Raw genomic sequence first — 23,703 nt, 5'->3', positions numbered from 1 at the left:
CACCTGGGCAGCCTTGTTATAGGAATAATTCTCTTTACTGACCTGTGAAAACGTAAGGCAGAAATGGCCTAGCGTTTAAGATGCTTTGCCTTAATCAAAGATGTAAAACACATAATCTTGACGTAGCTTAAAAAGAATTGTACAGTAGCAAGTCAACAAATGCACGCTGTCCTTCAACGTTGAGATAAAGTAAGTACAGCAGACATGATAAGAGCACAGGGCAAAAAAAGTGAAAACAACTAAAATATTCATTTTGAAATTTGTTAAATGAGTTACAGCATATATATGAAATAGACTATTATGTAACCATAAAAAGTATGACAATGAAAAGTAACTATTGCTCTGGAAATATATCCATGTTATGCAAAGTGAAAAATTTGATATCCAAGAATAAAGAATACACACTATAATTTTTGTTCAATAAACAATTACATGCAAAATACATACCTGAAGAAAATCTGGAAATACACACAATAAAATAGTAACAGAGGTTATTTTTGGTGTGGGTTGATGAATTACTTTTCTTTTCTTTTTTTTTTTCTTGAGACAGAGTCTCACTCTGTTGCCCAGGCTGGAGTGCAGTGGCATGATCTCAGCTCACTGCAACCTCTGCCTCCCAGGTTCAAGCGATTCTCCTGCCTCAGCCTCCTGAGTAGCTGGGATTACAGGTGCATGCTACCACTTGTTGGCTATTTTTTGTATTTTTAGTAGAGATGGGGTTTCACCATGTTGGTCAGGCTAGTCTCGAACTTCTGACCTCACAATCGTCCTACTTCAGCCTCCCAAAATGCTGGGATCACAGGCATGAGCCACCACACCCAGCCTAATTTTATTTTCGTCTTTATTTTTGGCTGTTATTTTTATCTTTATTTTTTTTTTCACATTCTTGCAATTTGTGTATGAAAAAGAAAACCGAAATACATATGAATAGAAAATAAAGAATTAGAAGACAGAAAATCAATAAAATTATTTTAAAATAAACATAGCCAGGGAATTAATGATAGATGGCTTCCTGAATGAAGAGCCACACATCACTAAATCCTACAATGTTTTTTTTCAGGAGCTGATGACTGTGGTTTGGAAAAAGGGAGAGCTGAAAGTGCTTTAGACGGAAAGAGTGCCCTGAGATGAGGTAAAATACTAATTGAATATAAGGAAATGAAAGTTGAGTGTTCAAAATGAAGCAGAGCAAGACACACGGGAGAACCTTGCAGTTTCACTCCTCCAAGCTTCTGCACATGCTGTTTTCACCACCATGGAATATCTCCTGCTGATGGAGTCCTCTTTCAAAATCCGGGTCCGGTAACTCTTCCTCTGCCAAATTTCCTTTGACTCAGCCTTTGTTTTTTGCCCCCAATGTGCACTCTCCATGCTAGTATTGTACAGAACACACTGTATTGCATCAATTGTTTTTTTAACTTGTTTAAGCCATTTTCTAAGTAACCAGTTTCATGAGGGTAAGGGACTTATTTTTCTTGAACACAGTCTTGCCATATAGTAAATTTACCATACACGTTTGTGTAGCATTGGTTTGAATTGACTTTAATTGAACTGAAACCATTTTGGAGGACTGGGTAGCAGAGCCTTAAAAGTGAGACCGAAGTGATAGGTTGCTAGAATTCATAATATAGAGGTTTTAAGCATATACCTCATTGGTATAGGAGTATGGTTCTTCTAGAAGCTGGATAAAGAACGCATTACTGTTTTTCAACCATGTTCTCCAGAGCTGGGAGTTGGCAGTTCTGGAAAGGCTGTTAATGGACAACGCTGGAAGGTGCCAAAAATTGTCCATTTAACAATTTGCCAAAATGTGCATTTAGTGTATTTATTACAAGTTGTAGACTCCTGATAGAACAATGGGTTGAAGATCAATGTTAAAAATATATTCAACAAGTTACTTATATAATTTCAGTCCTATGCCAGAAGCCTAGATGACAATATATGTTGCATATTTTATGTTGTCATAGTAATTGTCTTATTTTGCCTGATAGCATGTATTTTGCCCATTTTTAGAACATAATGTAAACAAAGATTCATATATCAATGTTGACCATTAACAATATATTTTTAAATAAGTATGGTTTTGTCAGACCAAGTATTATGTAGAGCTTGAGCAAACTTTTAGATTTTTCCATCCAACAGTTATATTTGAAAAAAATATATTTCATTAAGGCTTTTAGTCTTTTAAGATTATACATTTGATTTAATTCTATTCAAGGGAAAATAGTTCTACCCGCAATCCCCTCCAAAGAGATGATTTTGTTTAAACTGGAGGCTTTTAGTATAGAATTGCCAATGTTGATAAAGTTCAAAGTTAACCCGGTTCTTTTTCCTTTAATTGTGATTTTTAACATTCCTTCAGTGCTTTGTTGCACATGTTTTGCAGAAAAAATGTACTAATTCAATTATTTCACATACGAGTTTTTATACTGTTCATCAACTGAACACAGTCACTTTCCACTCCTGGTGCGAAGGTCACTGACATCTCAGTCTATCCACCAACTGATGGCAACTGTGTAGGGAGCTACAAAAATGACTCCAAAATTTCTCTCTGTGGGGAAAAAAGGCAGCTGTTTCTTGAACATTGTATCAGTTCTTAGAAACCATGACTGAGGATGTCAATAAAATGGGAAAGTCTTTTCTCTCAGTGAAGGCTGATTTACTGTGATGGACCCATATTCAGTATTCAGTTTCAAGATGTCAAGTAATTTACTGTTTATTTAGTGTCTTTTCTCTAAGTAATTAAAATACATTTGATATTTTTTTTTCTGTAGTTTGGAATTATTTTACATTCACCTTAAAAGAAAGAAAAATAAAAACTTTTTCATTAATGTGAAGCTAACAATAATTTCTGCTATGAGTGAAACAGCTTTTCCTTATGACTTCACTTTTATTATCTGCTCAAATAAAGAATGTAGCAGACAAATGCATATCACTATTGGGATGAATTTTAAGGAATAATAATTCTTGTCTTGAACTTCTCTACTAAACTATAATTATGAGGTAAAGCACCAAATGGATCTTTTGGCATCTTCATAACCATTTTACCAATGACAAGCCCCTTTCAACAATGGCATAGCCGTCAGTGGACATTCGGTATCTAGCATGTGCTAGATACTGGTGTATTACCCCTTACCATTCACTTACTGCCTTTCTCCTGGGGCTTTCAAAAGCAGTTAATCTTCATCCCATCCCTGTGAACCTCTGGCTAGATAGAGAAGTTGTGCTTGTGCAGATTGAACCACAAAAGTTTCAAGGCAAACATGTGTTACCCATTGGGAATCTTTGCTCTTTGCTCTGGAAGTAGCAGTAGGATATATCTAATCTTGATAGACTTTTTTTTTCTTGCTAAGAAAAAAGCGGAGAGGAAACAGTAGATCATCCTCAATGTGGAATAATGAGGCTTCATATCTTCTCTACCCAGTGGGGTTTGTATCAAGGCAGTTGTCAGTTGGGATAATCAAGGCAGCAGAGGCTACAACTGGAGTGAAGCACAGAGGCAAGGGTACAGAACATGGATTTAGTTTTCGCAAAAAGATGAAACATTTCAAATAATTAGATAGGGTCCTCCCTGAAGCCTTAAATCCGTGTCATGCCATACAGAAAGAAAGAGTGAATGTGGTTTTTGGCATAGTCCACTTCCAACAAGTGATGAAATACATTAAGGAGTAACCATGACAGCTGAAATATTAAATTAGTCTCATGACTGCTTTGGAGGGTATTTCACTACCATTCAGTTCATGCTGTGATACCTAGCTGTCAGCAACATGATACAGAGTCAATAAGATTATAAACACATTCATCATTCTCAGGTTCCATTCTGGCCCTTGGATAGACGGTTTCATTTCTCCTAGGAGGAGAACGGATGGGCCATATGGTACGTATATGTTTAACTTTAAGCAACTGTCAAATTGTTTTCCAAAGTAATGCTCTCATTTTACATTCCCACCAGCAGTGTACGATAGTTCCAGTTGCTCCACATACCAGCACTCAGTATGTTCCGTCTGCAATTTCAGCGATCCTGGCAAGTGTGTAGTGGTATATCACTGTAGTTTGGATTTGTATGACCCAAATCACTAATGATGTTTAGCATCTTCTGTGTACTCATTTGCCATTTTTACTTCTTCTTCTTCGTTTAAAATTTTTTTTTAATTTTTTTTTCTTTTTTTTTTGGTGTTCAGGCTGACAAGTGCAGTGGTGCGACTCAGTTCACTGCAGCCTCAACTGCCTGTCTAGGATCAAGTGATTCTCACCCCTCAGCACCACCCCTCCACCCTACCCCCCAGTAGCTGGGACTACAGGCATGCACCAACATGCTCAGCTAATTTTTTGTGTTTTTTGTTGAGACAAGGTTTCGCCATTTTGCCCAGTCTGGTCTCAAACTCCTAGGCTCAAGTGAGCTCAAGTGAGGCTCAAGTGAGCCTCATCCTTCCAGAGTGCTGGGATTATAGAGGTGAGCCATGGCACCTGGTCTGTTTCTTCTTTATTGGATTGTATGTTCAAGCCTTTTGACTACTTCTTAATTGAGCTGTTTATTTTCTTCTTATTGTGTTTTGAAAGCTCTTTATATACAGTATTCTGAGTATAGGTTCTTTGTATGTGTGCATACAAGTCCTTTTCGAAGAAATTCACAAACTGATTTTAAAATTCATATGGAAATGCAATATCCCCAGAATAGCCAAAACAGCTTTGAAAAATAACAGAGCTAGAGGATCAATGCCTCAACACTATCTGATTTCAAGCCTTATTATAAAGCTATAGTAATCAAGAAAATGTGGTAGCAGTGTGAAAACAGGCAATTTGTCTAATGGAACAGATTTCAGAGGCCAGAAGTAGACCAACACATATACACTGTACACAATTTTTAACAAAGGTGCAAAAGCAATTCGATGGAAAATGGGTAGTCTTTCCAACAGAGTCCTGAAACAATTGGATCTACATACGCAAAATATTAATTTCAATCCATATCTTGCACCACATACAAAAATAACCTCAAAATGGATCATAGACCTACGCATAAAACAGAAATCAAAGACTGGACACATAATTTTTGGGTCCTAATGCAACATGAAAATGCAGGTTTCCCTGTACAGAAGTTACTAAGAATTTCAAGACGGCAAGAGTATAACCCAAGAATAAGGTCCTTCTGGGTGCAGGACCCTGTGTGACTGCATAAGCTGCAGACCATGCAAGCAACCCTGCCTAAGAAATATACAACTTCTAGAAGAAAACCTATGAGAAAACCTTTGTTACCTGAGCTATGAAAGATTTCTTAAATAGATCCAATGTCAAAAAAATGAACCATAAAGGAACAAACTGGTAAACTAGACATCAACAAAATTTAGGCCGGGTGTGGTGGCTCATGCCTGTAATGCCAGCATTTTGGGAGGCCAAGGCAGGCAGATCACCTGAGGTCAGGAGTTCAAGACCAGCCTGACAAACATAGTGAACCGCCATCTCTACTAAAAATACAAAAATTAGCTGGGCATGGTGGCGCGTGCCTGTAGTCCCACCTACTCGGGAGGCTGAGGCAGGAGAATTGCTTGAGCCCAGCAGGCAGAGGTTGCAATGAGTCAAGATCGTGTCATTGCACTCCAACCTGGGTAATAAGAGCGAAAGTCCATCTCAAAAAAAAAAAAAAAAAAATTATCTGGGTGTGGTGGCATGCACATGTAATCCCAGCTACTTGAGAGACTGAGGAAGGGGAATTCCTTGAACCCGAAAGGTGGAGGCTGCAGTGAGCTGAGATTGCGCCATTGCACTCCTGCCTGGGCAACAAAAGCAAAACTCTGTCCCTAAATAAATAAATTAATTAAAATTTCTGCTCTAAAAAGGGACTGTAAAGTGAATGAAAAGTCAGGCCACAGACTGAGAGATATTTGCCAAAAATCATAATTTTTTTTTCTTTTTTTTTTTGAGATAGAGTCTCACTCTGTCACCCAGGCTGGAATGCAGTGGCGTGATCTCGGCTCATTGCAACTTCCACCTTCTACATTCAAGTGATTCTCTTGCTTAGCCTCCCGAGTAGCTGGGACTACAGGCGTGCATCACCACGCCTGGCTAATTTTTGTCTTTTTAGTAGAGATGGGGTTTCACCATATCAGCCAGGCTGCTCTTGAACTCCTGACCTCGTGAACCACCTGCCTTAGCTTCCCAAAGTGCTGGGATTACAGGCGTGAGCCACCGCACCCAGCCTAACACATTTTAACATGGTTTTCCCACTTATTATGTGCCAACCACTATTCTAAGAGCTTTATTGAATTTCTTATACAGAGACCATATCTCATAAATACCTTATAAAGTAAATAAAATTTTAATCTTCATTTCAAATATGAAAGGTATAAGAATTTAAGAATCTAGCTTAATGATATAAAACTAATAAGCAAAGAAGCCAAAATTGGAGCTCAGGCTGTCGCACTTCAGGGTCCATGCTATTTTTATCTCCTATGGTAAAAAAAAAATTCCACTTATTTCTTCCCATTTTCTGTATTTTAATCTGTCTAAGGGAGGGCTTTCAAAAAGTCACTTCTTATTTAAACCAACTACCTTTAAAACTCCCCGAATAAGGCGTTATTGACAGCCACATCTGCCCAGCCATGTTCAACGTACAACATCCTCTTGCTACAAGCCTTTTCCAGGACCTAGCAAACTAAAGGGTTATCAGTGTTTCCGGGACTAGTATCAGCAATCCAAGGGTAGCGCAAGTAATTTTGTAACACTTAGTGCCTGATAAAGCAGCCTTGAGCTTGAATTGCCACATTGCCCAGTACTCTTTTGGAGCAAGGGACATTCCTGCTGCAGAGTACATAGTGGTTTCTTATGCCCTGAAAGAATGCATGTGCCTCCTTCTGTGAACACACATCCACAGAGCGACCAAGGCATGGGAACATTCATGTTTATCTGTGTCTGAGCCCACTCACTGTTTCCCTGGAGGATATGAAGAGAGAAGCATCAAGTCCTAAAAAGGCATTGAGACTGACTAGTACAGTATGCTTCCATACCCTGGCTTCATGGAAACACAGGCTGATTGTGACTTCTAAGGGCCTGGGTGTTACACTTCAATGAGGGCCTGATTTAGTAGCTAGAATATATCTCAGGGAGGACAGCACAGCTCTTTGTCTGGAGGAAAGGTGCATCCATGACTCTGGTCACCAGGGCTTTCGAGCAACTGTCCTATAAATGTTTCATTCCAGGTTCCTACTGAGGTATATTTTGGGACTCTAGCATTTCCATGACAAAAGGATTTGGGTTAGCCCATCTTACTTTTACAAGTGCAAGTGAAACGCTTCGATGTAAAAGAGAGTCACCGACAGACTAAATTACCTTCTCTGCACAGTAGAAATAATGTAGTGTGTAAGGTTTACCCAAAATCTGATTGATAATTGCTGGGTAAACTCTGTTTTGAACCATCAGTGCCAGGAGTCTTTCATGATTTCAGCTTTGATGTCACGTAAGTGTCTGTATCTAAGAACACAAAAACATACGATGTGTAGCCCTTAGTACTCTCTGATTTCATGGACCAAAAAGTACAGGATCATATTCCTTATTCCCATAGTATAGCCTTTTAGGTAGCATTTTAGTTTTCTAATGCCTTCATGCCTTCCAACCTTCAAAACAAGGAGTACAGAAACTGCTGCTGCCTACTCTGCCGGCAGGATTTACGGATCACATCTTTCCCGGGTATTCTTGATCTTGCGGCTGAGGTACATTCCTCTGAAGCCACCCCATCCACCCCACCCACACAGAGTAACTCACTCTTTCTAACTTGAAGCCCGCCGCACAGAGCATGGCCAACAAAAGCTGAAACTTTGGTATTTGGCACTTGTCACACCCAAGGCATGGCTTTCCGAGATTTAGCAAATTCCAAAAAGGTCAACATGATTCTTCCTTTGTGTCACATATTCAAAACTTAAACTTTAATCAAGTTAGGAGATGTAAAGTTTTTAAATGTAAGTATGTCCTGGGCACATCAGCATAGTTTTGTTTTGCCAAACAGAAGAAAGTCTTGGGTTTTGAATTTGGAAGCAATTTTTAAACTCTAGGAAAGAGAAAAATCAATGGAACAAAACATCTGTACATGCATCCATTTATTACTATCATCTGTGCTCATATGACTGGCCCCAAGGTAACAGCTTACCCCAGTAGTGCTGGCTTCTTCAACTTCCCAATAAAAATCGCATTTTCTCTGTATTTGCATTAACTTAAGGATGTATATGACTCTGCCTGTATTTAGAAGAAAGCCCTTCTTTTGAGTTTCATAATTCTGATTTTCTCAATAAATGTGTATGTACACCACCTATGTATGCACATAAATGAGACTGTCACTTGTTTCCAAGCAATTATTACAGGCAGTAACATACAAGGATTAGGGGAGAGGAGGGTTATTGCGTCTACCTGTGAAACCAGCATTAAATAGTTGCTCCTCATTTCGTCAGGAAAAAGGAATGTGCTCTGGGGAATAGTGCAATAGTCATAAAGTACTGACACAGCTAAACAAAATATCTGCCTGGTGCAGGTATTTCAGTTTGGGGAAGGGATGTAGAAAGGAAGAAAATGAAGTCCATACAGGGGGTGGACAGGAAGAAATGAGGTCCATGTCCTTTCCTTTCCATTGTCTATGAAAATTAAGACACCAATCCATGTCATGTACACGAATGAAGAAAATTCTTGGGTTAATTCATCTCCAAGCATGTCTAAAGGTGGGAGGGTTTGCAGAGTGAAGGCACTCAACATTCATTTCCCTATTGACTGAGAATTTTTATGCTCATTTCTCATATGAAGAGCTCAGTTTTTTCTTGAAGGGTACACACAATGCCCACCAAAGCTTATTGTGCAATTTTATTTTGAACCTTTGAAGGACAACTTTTCTATAAGAAATCTAACACAAAAACGCCCTTAATTAACAGGCTTTTTTTTTTTTTTTTTTTTTTTTTTTTTCAGAGTGGGGCCCAAGTAGGACCCCAGAGACTGGAAGTGTGAATTTTAATGCTTTGTTGTCAAAGGAGGAGACTCTGGACATTCTCATCACCTTATTTAAAGCGGGATACGCTGACTAATACGTGAAGCTATGCATTAATGGCCTAAATTAAGTTACAGGTATGAATTTTACATAAAACAGATTAATATTATATATAATAATGGAATTTTAAATATTCCGCATCCATGCATTTTTAATCTTTACGTGCTCTAATTTAATGCGCAAGGCAATTGCATTTCTTGAGCCCACTTTTGCATTTTAGATGGGGTGAAAGAATCTCCCCCTTCGTTTTTGTTTTATTTATATTCCCTTCACCAAAAACTGCATTCGATTTGGCATTCTTTTCTTTCCTTTTTTTTTTTCTACTTTTGCTAAGCTTTCGCATTTTTCAAAAAGAAAACGGAAAAGCTACACATTCCATTCCATCATTATGGTTTCGGCAAATGTGAAAAGGCGAATAATGAAACGGAGAGGGGAAACAGAGAACAGAATGAACGTGCCTTCTTGAACAGCGCGTCTGTCTGAAGGCAGTGGAATCCCGCGCTATTAGGAGTGGCAGGGCATTCGCGAGCAGGGCCCAGGCGCTCCCCCAGCAGCCGCGGCGGGGTGGGGGGCGGTGGGGAGTGAATTCCAGCCGCACATTCCCGCAGTTCTTCGCAGGAACTTCGCTCTCTCTCTCCCCCTCCCTTGGGCACACAGCAGCCTGGCCGGACTCCCACCCAGCTCTCGTTTCTCAGAACCCGGACCCACAGCGTTGACGGAATGGAGTGCCCTTCCCATTGGCCCGAGCGCCATTCCCCGAGGTGGCACTGCTCGCCTGATTGGCTGGCCACTCCCGACCCCCCGCCCACTCCCCCACCCGGCTCCCCGCCCCCCAGCACCGCCCGGAGCCCCGGCCCGCGCCTCTCCCTCTGCGCACCCGCCCGCCCGCCCAGCGGGCCCCTCTCAGCTCGCGCTGCGACCCGGCCCGCGCGCTGGCCCCGCCCCCAGCACCCGGCTCTATAAATGCAGCTGCGCGGCGGGTCGGGCGACAGCGTAGTGGAGGAGGCGCGGCTGTGAGTAGTGCCGGGACAGGGGCGATCCCGGGCTAGGGGAGCGTGGCGGCCGCGGCCGGGCTTAGTGGGAGCCCCGAAGGGAGTGACTGGGGGACCCGGGCGGGCCACTCTTCTTCCGGTGCTTTTGCTTCTCCTGGCCTTTGGTTCGGGCTGAGCGTCGCCCGCCGAGCAGAGATCCCCTCGCAAAACCCGGAGCGCCCCTCCGGTCAATTGTTGGGTTCGGGAGCGTCGCGGTGCCCCGAGCGCGCCGGGCGCGAAGGCAGAGGGAGCGGAGCCGGCCGCGGACGGGGCCCGGAGCTTGCCCGCCCGCCTTCCTCGCTCGCCCCGGCGGGTCCGCTCGCGCAGGGCGCAGGGCGCGCGCGATGAAGGCGGTGAGCCCGGTGCGCCCCTCGGGCCGCAAGGCGCCGTCGGGCTGCGGCGGCGGGGAGCTGGCGCTGCGCTGCCTGGCCGAGCACGGCCACAGCCTGGGTGGGTCGGCGGCCGCGGCGGCGGCGGCGGCGGCAGCGCGCTGCAAGGCGGCCGAGGCGGCGGCAGACGAGCCGGCGCTATGCCTGCAGTGCGATATGAACGACTGCTACAGCCGCCTGCGGAGGCTGGTGCCCACCATCCCGCCCAACAAGAAAGTCAGCAAAGTGGAGATCCTGCAGCACGTTATCGACTACATCCTGGACCTGCAGCTGGCGCTGGAGACGCACCCGGCTCTGCTGAGGCAGCCGCCGCCGCCCGCGCCGCCGCACCACCCGGCCGGGACCTGTCCAGCCGCGCCGCCGCGGACCCCGCTCACGGCGCTCAACACCGACCCGGTGAGAGGCCGGGCGCCGGCTGGGGGCGGACGCCGCGGGGGGCGGGAGGTGGGCGGCGGGACGCGGGCACTCGCCCTTCTCCCGGCAGGGGCCGGCCGGGAATGACAGCCCCCTCCCCCTGCTCCTCCGGGCGCCCCGGGCCGCCGGCAGCCGGCCGGGCTCGGCGAGCGCCGGTCCCAGAGAACGCACAGGGCGGGACCCGGGGCTGAGCGCTCCCGGGGCTGTCAAGTCCAGCCCGAGCCTGGAGGGCACCCCCCGGGCTGCAGGCCGGGGTGGGGGCGTCGGCGCGCGGGCCCGATTTCCGAGGACGATTCCGGGATCGAGGCGAGCGCGTCGCTGGCGCCAGCTCACCTTTGCCTTGGTGTTCGGTTGCTGTTCCAGGCCGGCGCGGTGAACAAGCAGGGCGACAGTATTCTGTGCCGCTGAGCCGTGCGGTCCAGGTGAGCGCGCATTTCCCGTCTCGGGTGGCCGGTCACCAGAGACGCCCGACCCCGGGGGCTTCCGGCGCCAGGCACCGCGGTGTTCTCTGTCCCCAGCGTTTCTAAGAGCAAACTCCCGAGGAAGTAGACACCCTCTCTCTCCCTGCCACCCAAGTAGCAAGTGAACCCGTACTTCGCCTTAGATCTCAAGGTTCACTCGAAGTGGAGACGAGCCCCGTGCTGCGCCTGGTGATCAGCGGGCCCTTCTGCCTTCCCTAGTCCTCGAAGGAGGGCAGGCACCCTCGTGGGCATGGGAGCTGCCCTGGTGTCCCCCACCCACGTGCAGTCTGTCACCCACAAAGGGGGACGCAGGCAGGGCCCCGGAGTGGGTCTCCTCCCTGGGCTTCCCGAGGGCCGCAGCTGCCTGCTCGGCGCCTGGCCCGGTCGCGGGCTGCGGGTGTTGTCTGACCTGGTGGTTTGTTTTGGGTTGTTGATCAAGCATGTCTTGAGTTTGGTCGGTGGCGCCAGTTAGTCTGCAGCGAGAAGGTTCACACACCCCCTCTATTCATTCCTCTTCCACAGGTGTGCGGCCGCCTGAGCCCGAGCCAGGAGCACTAGAGAGGGAGGGGAAAGAGGAGAAGTTAGAGAAAAAGCCACCGGAGGAAAGGAAAAAACATCAGCAATCCTAGAAACGTTTTCATTCGTCATTCCAAGAGAGAGGGAGAGGAAAGAAAAATACAACTTTCATCCTTTCTTTGCACGTTCATAAACATTCTTACATATGTATTCTTTTTTGTCTCTTCATTTATAACTGCTGTGAATTGTACATTTCTGTGTTTTTTGGAGGTGCAGTTAAACTTTTAAGCTTAAGTGTGACAGAACTGATAAATAGAAGATCAAGAGTAGATCCGACTTTAGAAGCCTACTTGCTGACCAAGGAGCTCAATTTTCTGTTTTGAAGCTTTACTAATATACCAGAGCATTGTAGATTTTTTTTTTACATCCATTGTTTAAAATAGATGATTATAACGGGGCAGAGAACTTTTCTCTGCAAGAATGTTACATATTGTATAGATAACTGAGTGACATTTCATACCATGTATATATAGAGATGTTCTATAAGTGTGAGAAAGTATATGCTTTAATAGACTACTGTAATTATAAGATATTTTTCATTAAATTTTTTTTGTAAATATTATGTGTGTGTTTTTTTAATCTGTGGGAATATTTCTTTTGGAAAATTATTTTTCAGCTCTATTACAGAGCTCTTGATACCTTGAATGTCTTTTCTGTTTGGCCTGGCTTTTAATTTGTTTCTGTTTTGCCCAGTATAGACTTGGAAGTAACAGTTAGTTATAGCTAGTGGTCTTGCATGATTGCATGAGATGTTTAATCACAAATTAAACTTGTTCTGAGTCCATTCCAATGTGTTTTCTTTAACATAAGACTGAAATCTTTGTATCTGAAGCATACGTGTTGAAAATAGACCTTCTCAGTTTTAAGTACAGGGTTTTATAGTGTAATATATACAGAGTAAGTGTTTGTTTTTGTTTTTCACCTGAGGTCAATATGGAATCTGAACGATTTTGCATATGGGATGAGGAAATGCTTGGATCCTTAAGGAGTTTACGAAACCTGCTGTTTTATCAAAGTGAAAAAAAATTGCGTATCACTCTTCATTTTACACTAAAGCTTAATGTCACTAAGTTTCATGTCTGTACAGATTATTTAAATCATAGAAATGAAAAAATGTTCTCTGCTTGCTACCAAAGGACAAACTCTTGGAAATGAACACTTTCTGTTTTCCTTTCTCCAAAGAATATGAATAGGCAACAGTGGGAGAAAAAAAAAGGCATAATGGCAAATCCTTCAAGCAGGGATAAAAGTCGATCTTCAAACATTAACTTAAGCAGACCAAAAATTCTGATGACCGCATCTAGATTATTTTTTTATAAAAATGATTTTCACTATAGCTATGTTAGTTATGCTAAGCTACTGTCCAATCTCTTGTGATGTGTAACTTTTACATGTGAATATTAAAGTAGATTTCTCTGTCTTGTACTGTGATTTCTGGTCTCATTTCTTTAAAACCTTACCCTTATTTTTTTTTTAAAGGCTCTTTTTTTTCTCCTTAAGGAAGGTAATATTTTCCAGGTTAGATAGGACTATCAGGGTTTGTGAGCATTATGCATTTAATGTTATGGGTACTTTACACACAAGTTAGATGGAATTTTTAGAGTGAAAGAGAATTAAGTAGGATTTAATTGGGTGCTTTGTAAATAGTCAACTGTGTGTATAACGTAGTCTGTTTGATTTTTAAAAGGAAAGGATTTGTTTCAGATTATACAAGAATAAAAGTATTATAGCCCCAAGGGACTTTTTATGAGGTCAAATTCAAATATTTATATGAATATGAAATACCATGGTCCCCAGTAGTCAGTTGCAGTGGCAATGTCTAAACAGAAATGAACAAAACTAACGCTAGTAGGTTAAAATCAACCAAAAGGTTTAAAAATTGATCTTATCCTCAGCGTGTTATTTCCTTGGCTCTGATATTTTACTGGTCTTTGAGTATTTTTAGGATTTGATGTATTTGATGTTGAACCTTATAAAGTCAAAGAACTGCTTGTTTAGATGAGGTTTATTTTTATTTTTGATATCATTCATTCTTGTCACACATCAAGAAGAAAACACTAGAGCACTGCTGGAATTCTAAATCTGAAGAATTCTAACGACTGCATTCTTTGTTATTAAAAAGGGCACAATCCTTCCTTTTTATTTGGCAGTTTAATTTCAGTAGGAAGCATGTCACATGTGCGCTGTTGGTTAGAATTATGCATCTGTCATGCCTGACTGCTGAACCCTACCTAAGCCTTTGGGCACAGTTTAAAACTTACGCTGGTGGACTGTGAACCTCAAAACAAACGGATATTTCTGGGTTTTGAGGAAAGATGTTACTCCTTAGTTAAAGTTTATATTTGGGGCATGAAAAACTAAAAAGTGTTACAGATACTACATTTCAAAGAGTTGGCATTTTCCCTTTGGCCACTTAAGCAGCATTTGATGTATCTAAAGAAACAAAGTCATTGTTTATTTTTTTAAAAAATTATATGCAGTTGTACAAGATACTACATTCCATAGAAATGCTGGCTATGTCCTAACCAGGCAACCAGATAACAAAAACAGTTTGAGTCTTTTATTTAGGTAGTTCTAATTATTCAGATACTTCATTTAACAAAGGAAAATATCCTGACTTCTCTCATTTCATTTGTAGACTTTTCATTATATGGGCACAACCAAAGAGTCAGACTCATTTAAAACCCCAGAAGGAAAAAAAGTATCCCACACAGTGGATGCTGTTTCTAAGAATGTTATAAAATCCTGACATCTCAGACATCTCATGTTAAAGGAAAAATACCTTTTCATTTCAAAGAACTAATATACTTTGGTATTGTGTAAACCTTACTCAAGTTTATTGTCAAGCTTTAACTGCCTTTTTAGAACTTTTTAAGATTTTGACCCCACGAATCTATTGTATTAGTTGCCTTCTATAACAATAAATCTTCACTGAGCAAAAGGTTCTGGAGTTTGTGGTTTTTAATTGACTTTTACTGAGTTATGCATTTTTCACTATCAAGAATGGATAATTCTTGATTGATCACCTCAATTATTTACAGTGTTTCTTACCATGTTATGAAAAATGGCAAAATGAATGGAAAGAAAACCTAGTTAGAATGCTGGTGAAAGCTTCTACACTTCAGTGCCTGCTTAGGATAGGAAGCAATATTCCTAAAGAAGGCCGCAGGATGATGTCCAGGGAAAACTAATTAAAAAAAAAAAAAGTTAATGTAGACAGAATTTATTTCACAGTGGTACAGAGCCAAATGAAACTGACTCTGCCTTTCTAGCTAGTGCACTTTAATTATATATATGTTAATCAGCCCAGATAGCCCTTGGGGCTCCAAAGGGCCAAACACTAAACCTTGCAGGCTTATGAGGAAGGAAAACCTTCCCGTTTCTACTTTGCCAGTCCAGGAAACTAATTTAACCCGTTTCAGAATGAATCTTAATAGGGCTGCCCTCAGTAGGTATTCTTCAGGTCCAGATGATTTCTTTCAATTATAACCCATGGTATTTTGCTAAAAAATTAGTTAATATTAATTAGAAGCATTGCCCAAAAGGTTTTAGGATTGTAACTTACAGTTCTACCTTGAGCACTGATTTGATCGATACTTTAAAAGATAAAACCCTCACAAAAGGGAACTAATTTGTTCAAGGGAGAGAACCCGTAGCCATATATACTTAATTGAAAATGCTCTTAAATTGCGATGAATTTTTAAAAGTGTGTTTCGCATTCAAGTGCCTCCTTCACACTTCTTTATATCCTGGCTCCTGCTAAAATGTTTTGCCTAAGTGCTAAAACTCAGGTCTCAACCACATTGCCAAAGGTTTTCTATGCTTACCAAAGCAAAGCAAGTCCATTATGAGGGTGCTGGAGGTCCATCATTTTTAAGTCTTCACAGTAAATTCACACATGGGATATTAAAAGAGCTGTAAAAATTGAAGTAACTTGAAAAGTCCCTCTGAGTCCATAAAAGAGTAAACACATCAGTTTCTGGGGAAAGAAGAACAAAACACATGATCTGTATTCCACTGGCTAAGATATAACTGAAGAGGAATTGAACTTAAAATGTTGAAGTAAAGAGACACAAGAAAAATTTTCTACATGAATCCATGAAATTTTTTTCAGTAAGAAGTCTCACACTTTAGCTAAGAATGATCTATGCCATTACATGAATATTAGCAAAAGACACAAATTCCTAGTGAAATAAGACAGTATTATTTGCTTTTAATTAGTGTTCCTCAATCCTTTATGATATAAAATACCTATAAGGACTTAGGAAAAGCATATAAAAGTCACATTTTAAAATGTTATCTTTTATTTCAAAGTTTAATTTCCAAAGGAAAGATTGTAGTTGTAGAATTCTTCATGCAAGTTCATAGACTGTTTCTTATTTAAATATCCTCTTAAATATTTCTTAAAATATTTGAAACGTTTTTCAAATAGTATTTCCTTTATAAGGTTTAGCAATTAATTGAGTGACTGTAGTTGAGTATGAGTGTGTCTAAAAATAGTTCCCTGACATACAGAAAAATATATTTCAAAAGGGATTTTTACTCTAAAAAGTAAGTAAACTTTCTTCTATTTTCTCTCCAGTTTTACTTCCTTAGATTGGGGATTTCCATAAAGATGTACCTTCCATTTTTTTGGACTGCTATATCCAACCATACTAGGTTTAAGCATAAGAGAGAACAGAAACGAAAGAACAGGTAAATCAACTGTCGTGTATAAATCATCTCCTGGAGTTTGGTTTTAACTTCACAATTTCAGAGAGAGAGAAAGAGGGAAGTTCTTATTTGTATGTCAAACCTCAGAGAAAGTCAGGAAAACAGACATAAACTTATAGACCAAAATTTTACAACTTACTTAATAATTCTTGGAAACACTTTTCATGCAAGTTTAACCTGAGTCCACAGCTGTAGTTAAAACAAAGTAGGCTTCTTTGTTTGAGACTTTTCTTTGCATGTCCTGTGGTGCCTAACCAAGTAACCTTGTAAAATATTTGTTGAACTGAACTGAATGCCCCCTTAAGAGTCTCTCGTCCGAGTTTTTAGTCATTCCTCCTTTGCCCTTTCATCTGCATTGGGTTGCAATTGAGCTTAAGACCAGTATATCTAACTGTCTCTGGTCCTCTCCACCTCTGAAAAGGAGTGGATTCAAAATAGGGTTTGATGGTCTTCCCCAAAACCGCCTCTGTTTCTGAATTCCTTATCTTGGCTGATGCCACCTGTCATCACTCAAGTCAGAAACCTGGGATTGTGCCTGTCTCCTGCCCCATCCTATTCAACTGAGCACAAAAACTCCTGCTAAAATTCTCTCATCTCCTCCCTAGCCTCCCAGCTACTCTGTCAGTATCTGTATCTCCATTTCACATCAGAACTCGCAGTCAGCTCCTAGTCTAGTTTCCTCGCATCAACTTTCTTTATCTTCTCTATTTTCTGTGTGCTCTAACTGCATGACTCCTCAAGAGTCACACTCTGCCTATGCAGGCAAGTCCAGTTTCTTGGAGCAGCATGCAAGGTCTCCTCATGACCTGGACCTATGGATCCTTCCAGAGTCACTCCCGGCTGGGCGCGGTGGCTCACACCTGTAATCTCAGCACTTTGGGAGGCCGAGTCAGGCAGATCATGAGGTCAAGAGATTGAGGCCATCCTGGCCAACAGGTTTAGTAGAAACCCTGTCTCTACTAAAAATTCAAAAATTAGCTGGGCATGGTGGTGTGCACCTGTAGTCCCAGCTACTCGGGAGGCTGAGGCGGAAGAATCACCTGAACCTGGGAGGTTGAGGTTGCAGAGATCGTGCCACTGCACTCCAGCCTGGTGACAGAGCGAGACTCTGTCTGGAAAAAAAAAAGGAGGAATTCCCACCAGTCCTTTGTCTCCTCCATTTCTGTCTGCCTTCAAGCACGCTGTGATAAGATCTTGCCCCCTACATGCTAGACTGCAAAGCATGGTTATTTTGTTAGCTTTGACAGTGTATGATTGATTTCCTGAGAGTTGAGAAGGCAGCAACTTCAGGAAGGACACACGTGGATTATAGAACAATGTGGTGAAGGAGGGGCACCTGTCCAGACGGCCAAACCACGTAAGTCAGCCTTGCCCATCTATAAGTAAGGGCTGAGGCATCCACATTCAAAGTCCTCTTTCACTCTTTCTTTCTCTGCACGTTGTGCTACCCCCTGTCTCGATCCCAGACCCTCACTCTCACTCTTGGCTGTTGCTAAACTCCTACCTGACCATCACTCAAGACTCAGCTGTTACCTCTTCAGCAAAAATTATCTGATGCCTCCCCTCCTCACCCCCCAAACAGCCTCCAAGGCCCCTGCTATATTATAATGATTTTCACATGTCTGTGTTTCTGCTAGATCCCTGACCCTCCAAGGATTCCAGACCACAAGTACTAGAAGAACATTCCTGTAACTCTTTGTGCCAGCAAATCTAGCAAATTCTTTGCAGCTCAAAATTGCAGTCTGGAGATTTTCATTATCTTTAAAAGCCTTTGGCTGCCTTAAACATGGAAAATAGATAAGCTGCGTGTTCTTGAGAATGAAGGAGTGTGGTCAGACTAGGGCAAAGAGAGCTGGAAGGAGAGACTGAGAAGGGGGTAAGAGAGGCTGAGCAGATCCTGTATCCCCAGAAAAAAAAGAAACAGTCCTGACCCATGTTGGAATAAGAAAACAAAGACACGTCAGTGCCTGAGATGAAAATGTGGGGTAAGGAGAGATGACTCCCACTGACGTAGGTTGTGATGGGTCTGAGCAAGCAGGGGACTTGGGAAAAATTGTACAGTTAAGTCTGTGCATGTGTTTCTTAGGCCTTTACTCTCATGAATTGGTGAAGTGATGTGGGATGGATCAGTTACAATTAATGCAGTGAATCCTCATGAGTTAGTCTTGAAAGGGTAAGCTTGCTCCATGAATGGGAAAGACTTTCACAGATAGAAGTTTTCATTACCCCTGCCATGATCTGAGGCCCTCGAACTGGAATCATATTATTAGAAACCCGGAGGCTGTGCACGGTGGCTCATACCTGTAATCCCAGCACTTTGAGAGGCCAAGGCAGGTGGATCACCTGAGGCCAGGAGTTCGAGACCAGCCTGGCCAACATGGCAAAGTGCCATCTCTACTAAAAACACAAAAGTAGCCAGGCATGGTGGCAAGTGCCTGTAATCCCAGATACTAGGGAGGCTGAGGCAGGAGAATCGCACGAACCTGGGAGGTGAAGGTTGCAGTGAGCTGAGATTGCAGCACGACACTCCATCCAGCCTGAGCAACAGAGCAAGATTCCGTCTCAAAAAAAAAAAAAAGAAAAAAAGAAACCTGGATATGTATTATAACATTCCTCTCATTTTCCAGGGAAGGAGACAGAAACTCAAAAGGTAAAGTGATAGAGTCAGATCTAGAACCTGGTTTCCCCATCTCTAAGCCAGGGCCACAAAGTTCAGTGTGGATGGATTCTATTCCAGTTTACTCTTCAGTGGTTTATCTCGTTCCCTATCCTCATCTACAACTTGCCTCATGTTCTTTCCTAAGAAGGTGGGGTTCAAATCTTGAGAAAATAAATATTAAATGCTGGACTGATCTGGCTGCCTTTTTAAAGAGAGCAGAGGCAAAGTACTTTAATAACAAGGTTCAAGAACTGCAAAGCTCTTGGGGAAATAAGCAAAGGCAATTCAATGAAGAAAGATGGTCTTTTCAACAAATGATGCTGGAAAAATTGGATTACCTTAGGCACAGACCTTAAACCTCTTAAAAAGTTATCTCAAAATGGATCATAGACCATTGCATTGTAAACATAAAGGGCAAAATCGAAAATTCTAGAAGAAAATTTTCTAGAATTTTAGAGAATTTTTCTAGAAAAAAAACATCTATGTGATCTTGGATTTGGTAATGAATTTTTAGGTATAATACAACACCAAAAGCACATTCCGTGAAAGAATTTCAACCTGTGTTGTACTCCACAATTATATCCACTACATGTGTGTGTGCAGACCTATCCTTCAGTCTATGGGAACAGTGTGGAGTGGGGAAAGGGCAGAGACTCTCTGGCCAAGCCCTGGGACGTGGGTTCTAGTCAGAGGTCTGCGCCTCTTTAGCTGTGTCCCCTCAGGGAAGTCACTTTTCCAGATTCCAATTTTCTCATCTGTAAAATGAGTATATAATAATCCTAACCTAGCTCAGAGCATTCTTAGAAAAAGAAAGTAACATACATGAAAATATTTACAAGACAATGGTTATAATTTTGGTATATATAAAAATCATCTGGAGAGATCTTTAAATGATGGGTTTCTGAGTTCTACTAATCCAAGTCCCCCCACCACTGAAATTCTGATTTACTGGGTATGGGGTTACCAACCAGAAGTCTGCACATGAGCTTTTCCCCGGTGAATGAGGCAAGTCTCCCAGGAACCCTATTTTGAGAAACAGTATTGTAAGCCACGAAATGATATGTAGATGTAAGCTGTTATTGTTATGCCGCACACAGTGTGTTTCTCCTACTCTTTGACACCGATTTCCAATTTCCCAGGAGCTCTCATCAAGTAAAGAGGAAAGGTTAATATAATATCAACAGAAGTGGCAATCATAGCTCATGGGAGGAGGGAGGTTGGTAATAGTAGATGCCCAGGAGGGAGCTGCTGCGTATGTGAGAACTTGGAGCGGGATCTTAGAACAGGTCCAGGGTCAGGATGCTGAGTCCTCCACACCCTTGATTTCCATTCCAATCTAGCTATGTGTCAAAACGTTTATAATAACCCACTTTGTTTTCACACTAAAGCATTTTATTTTCTAAGGAAAAACCTAAAAGAAAGAATTTTCACCCTCTTCTATGTCCTTCCAAATCATTACCTTCTCTAATTACGTCTGTGTGATGTCTGGGGAAGCTACTAGGCCTAGGTAGGCAGCCATGAGCCCCATTGCTTTAATGGTAAAGAGATTCTTCTGGAAAAACAAATTTAGAAAAATATATTTCGTTTCCCCTAGTGTAGTATATCATCCTAAGGGATTGCCTGTAGCATGACGTACAACAAGAGGTTAAATGGCTGCGCACAGTGGCTCACGCCTGTAATCCCAGCACTTTGGGAGGCTGAGGTGGGCAGATCACGAAAGGAGATCAAGACCATCCTGGCCAACGTGGTGAAACCCTGTCCCTACTAAAATACAAAAATTTAGCTGGGCATGGTGGCGTGTGCCTGTAGTCCCAGCTACTCGGGAGGCTGAGGCAGAAGAATCGCTTGAACCAGGAGGCAGAGGTTGCGGTGAGCGGAGATTGCACCTGGTGCCAGAACAAAACTCTGTCTCAAAAAAAAAAGAAAAAAAGAAAAGAAAAAGAAAAAAGGCTAAATGGTCTTTTCCCAACTGCTGCATTTGCCTTAGAACTATCCTAATTCATGACTATCTAACACTAAAATACTAAATCCATGTAAAATTGGGTCTTGGAATAATACAATTATACCTTATTTTCATATATTAGATTCCTTCTTCATAGAGTTGTATATAATTTTCATGAATTAAAAACAACGAAGAAAAAAATGGGTTCAATTCTTCTGAAATTGAATAAGATATTTTATAAAAGGAAAAATCAGTAATGTAGAATTAGATTCTGGGCTCTAACACTTACTGTGGGACCTCAGGCAAGTTACTTAACCTCTCTGAGCCTTTTTTAAAACTTTCTCTTACAATGGTAACACACTACTACTCAGCCCTGAGAGTCTCCCCTAGCACAGTGTCAGGCACATGAGCTTATTCAGTATTTGTTAAGTTCCTCTGCTCTAATCATATCTATCCGTATTCGTCGTGCCGCTTCAAGGAGGTAGGTTTTCAGCAAGTCGCATGCTTGCTGAAGAGGGACAGGAATGATTAGCGTGTGCCTGCCCTCTTCCAGTATGAAAATGGGGTTAAGAAGAATGGGGGAGCAGGGCGTGTGAGTGTGTTCAGTCCATATGGAGGACAAAGATTTCAAAAATGCACAAACCTTTCAGGGAGAAGAGGTTTTTAAGCCTTCCCAGTGCAGAAGCTCTTTTCTGTTTCATTTATTTCTCTCCAGAATAAACCTGAAGTTCTCTGCACACCAAAGACATAAATGACATAAATATTGATGGAAGGAGAAGGATTTGAGGAAGGATGAGGGTCTGAGGACAAAGAAAGAACTGTAGGAGTGAGGCAGCAGAAGAAACCAGGTGACAGCTTCCAGGAAATAAAAAGGAGGCCTTGTATCTGTTGATTTTGCTGTTAACATGGTCAGATGGGATGCTTGTTTGCTTTTTGATCTATTTTCTGATAGTTAACTAAGTGGTCTAGGACTGATATAAATGCTGAGGATGGGACAGAGGGAGGAACTCTATACATGAAAGCCGAGATTCAGGGCCAAGTCAGTGGGCCACCCTAATAATATTCTCCTGTAGAAAAACGATGTTGAAAACCAAAGACATGGGCCGGGCGCGGTGGCTCAAGCCTGTAATCCCAGCACTTTGGGAGGCCGAGGCAGGTGGATCACGAGGTCAAGAGATCGAGACCATCCTGGTCAACATGGTGAAACCCCGTCTCTACTAAAAAAACTACAAAAAATTAGCTGGGCATGGTGGCACGTGCCTGTAATCCCAGCTACTCAGGAGGCTGAGGCAGGAGAATTGCCTGAACCCAGGAGGCGGAGGTTGCGGTGAGCCGAAATCGCGCCATTGCACTCCAGCCTGGGTAACATGAGCGAAACTCCGTCTCAAAAAAAAAAAAAGAAAACCAAAGACATAATAATAGAGTGGTACGGAGTATACCAAGTGGTATTTAAGAGACAGGATAAGGTTGAAAACAGCACAAAATTGATATATTTCTTCATGTCTTAGAAAAATGTACCTTTTATAATTTATGTTTAACATAATTTCTGGTGGCTACACTTCCCTATAAACTAAAGCTGAGATTAATTCAACAGGGTAGAGACACCCATATTTGGAAGTTTGTTATGTTCACTGAAATAATTTAATGAATCAGAAAATAATAGAATTTTGAAATAAAATCAAACTCCCTCACTTTACCAAAAATGAAACAGACTGTGATGCTTTAAAGATGTGCCTTTGGAGGCTGGGCATGGTGGCTCACTCCTGTAACCCCAGCACTTTAAGAGGCCTAGGCAGGAGGATCATTTCAGCCCAAGAGTCCCAGACTGGCCTGAACAGCATTGTATGACCTTGTCTGTATATAAAAAAAATTTTTTTTAATTAACCAGACATGGTGGCATGTGTCTGTAGTTTCAGCTGCTCGGAAGGCTAAGGTGGGAGGATCCCTTGAGCCCAAGAGCTCAAGGCTGAAGTGAGCCACGGTCGCGCCACTGCACTCCAGCCTGGGTGACAGAACAAGACACTGTCTCCACAAAAAAATGAAAATAAAATAAAATGTGTCCTTCGGAAGATGACTTAAGGTAGGGGCAGAGCCGCCAGCAAAATTTCAGGGCTTCTAACCCACAGTCAAGGAGCCTTTATTGAGTTCAGTATACAGCAGAATCATTTATATTATCAGAGCGTTTCTTTTTTTAGTATTTATCTTAGGAGTTGTTTCTTTCAAAAATTCCTGTTTGTTCTGATGTATATTTTTTTGTTGTTTTTTTTTAACAGATCATTTTTCTCTTATAAAAATTCTGTAAACACAGCCATTCTTTTTGTATTTGTAATTTGAGGACTGACTGGAGTTATGTCTGAGAGGTCTATGTTCCTAAGAGAACAAAATTATTGTTTTTGAAACTCTAGAGAGGACTGCTCTGGCAAAAGAAATGTATCTTTTCATCAACAGTCATTTTGAGGTGAAAGATTTCATGATCACTCTTGACTATACAACAAATCA

The 23,703-nt window shown here is 42.0% G+C and overlaps 1 protein-coding gene across 2 annotated transcripts; it reads left to right on the top strand.

The window, feature by feature from the left end:
• Positions 1-9,922: 9,922 nt before the first annotated feature.
• ID4 (inhibitor of DNA binding 4, HLH protein) lies at positions 9,923-14,255 on the top strand. Of its 2 annotated transcripts, XM_017544092.2 has the most exons (3): positions 9,925-10,835; positions 11,217-11,275; positions 11,837-14,255. In XM_017544092.2, the coding sequence occupies exons 1-2, from the start codon at positions 10,395-10,397 to the stop codon at positions 11,259-11,261; spliced, it is 486 nt and encodes a 161-aa protein (XP_017399581.1). In that variant the 5' UTR covers positions 9,925-10,394; the 3' UTR covers positions 11,262-11,275; positions 11,837-14,255. The 2 variants fall into 2 exon arrangements, with proteins under 2 accessions (XP_017399582.1, XP_017399581.1); XM_017544093.2 differs by lacking the exon at positions 11,217-11,275 and having other exon boundaries at positions 9,923-10,835.
• The last annotated feature ends 9,448 nt before the right edge of the window (positions 14,256-23,703 follow it).

The sequence above is a fragment of the Cebus imitator genome, unplaced genomic scaffold, assembly GCF_001604975.1.
Source record: "Cebus imitator isolate Cc_AM_T3 unplaced genomic scaffold, Cebus_imitator-1.0 Scaffold165, whole genome shotgun sequence".
NCBI classification, from domain to species: domain Eukaryota; kingdom Metazoa; phylum Chordata; class Mammalia; order Primates; family Cebidae; genus Cebus; species Cebus imitator.
The sequence above is the reverse complement of the archived record's forward strand: the minus strand, read 5'-3'. Positions and strand labels throughout refer to the sequence as shown.

What these genes read in the sequence shown, in the direction of transcription:
- ID4 (XM_017544092.2), top strand. Translation starts at nt 10,395, where the DNA reads ATGAAGGCGGTGAGCCCGGTGCGCCCCTCGGGCCGCAAGGCGCCGTCG. An exon ending in CGGCGCTCAACACCGACCCG is followed by an intron (nt 10,836 to 11,216) that starts GTGAGAGGCCGG and finishes TTGCTGTTCCAG; the next exon opens with GCCGGCGCGGTGAACAAGCA.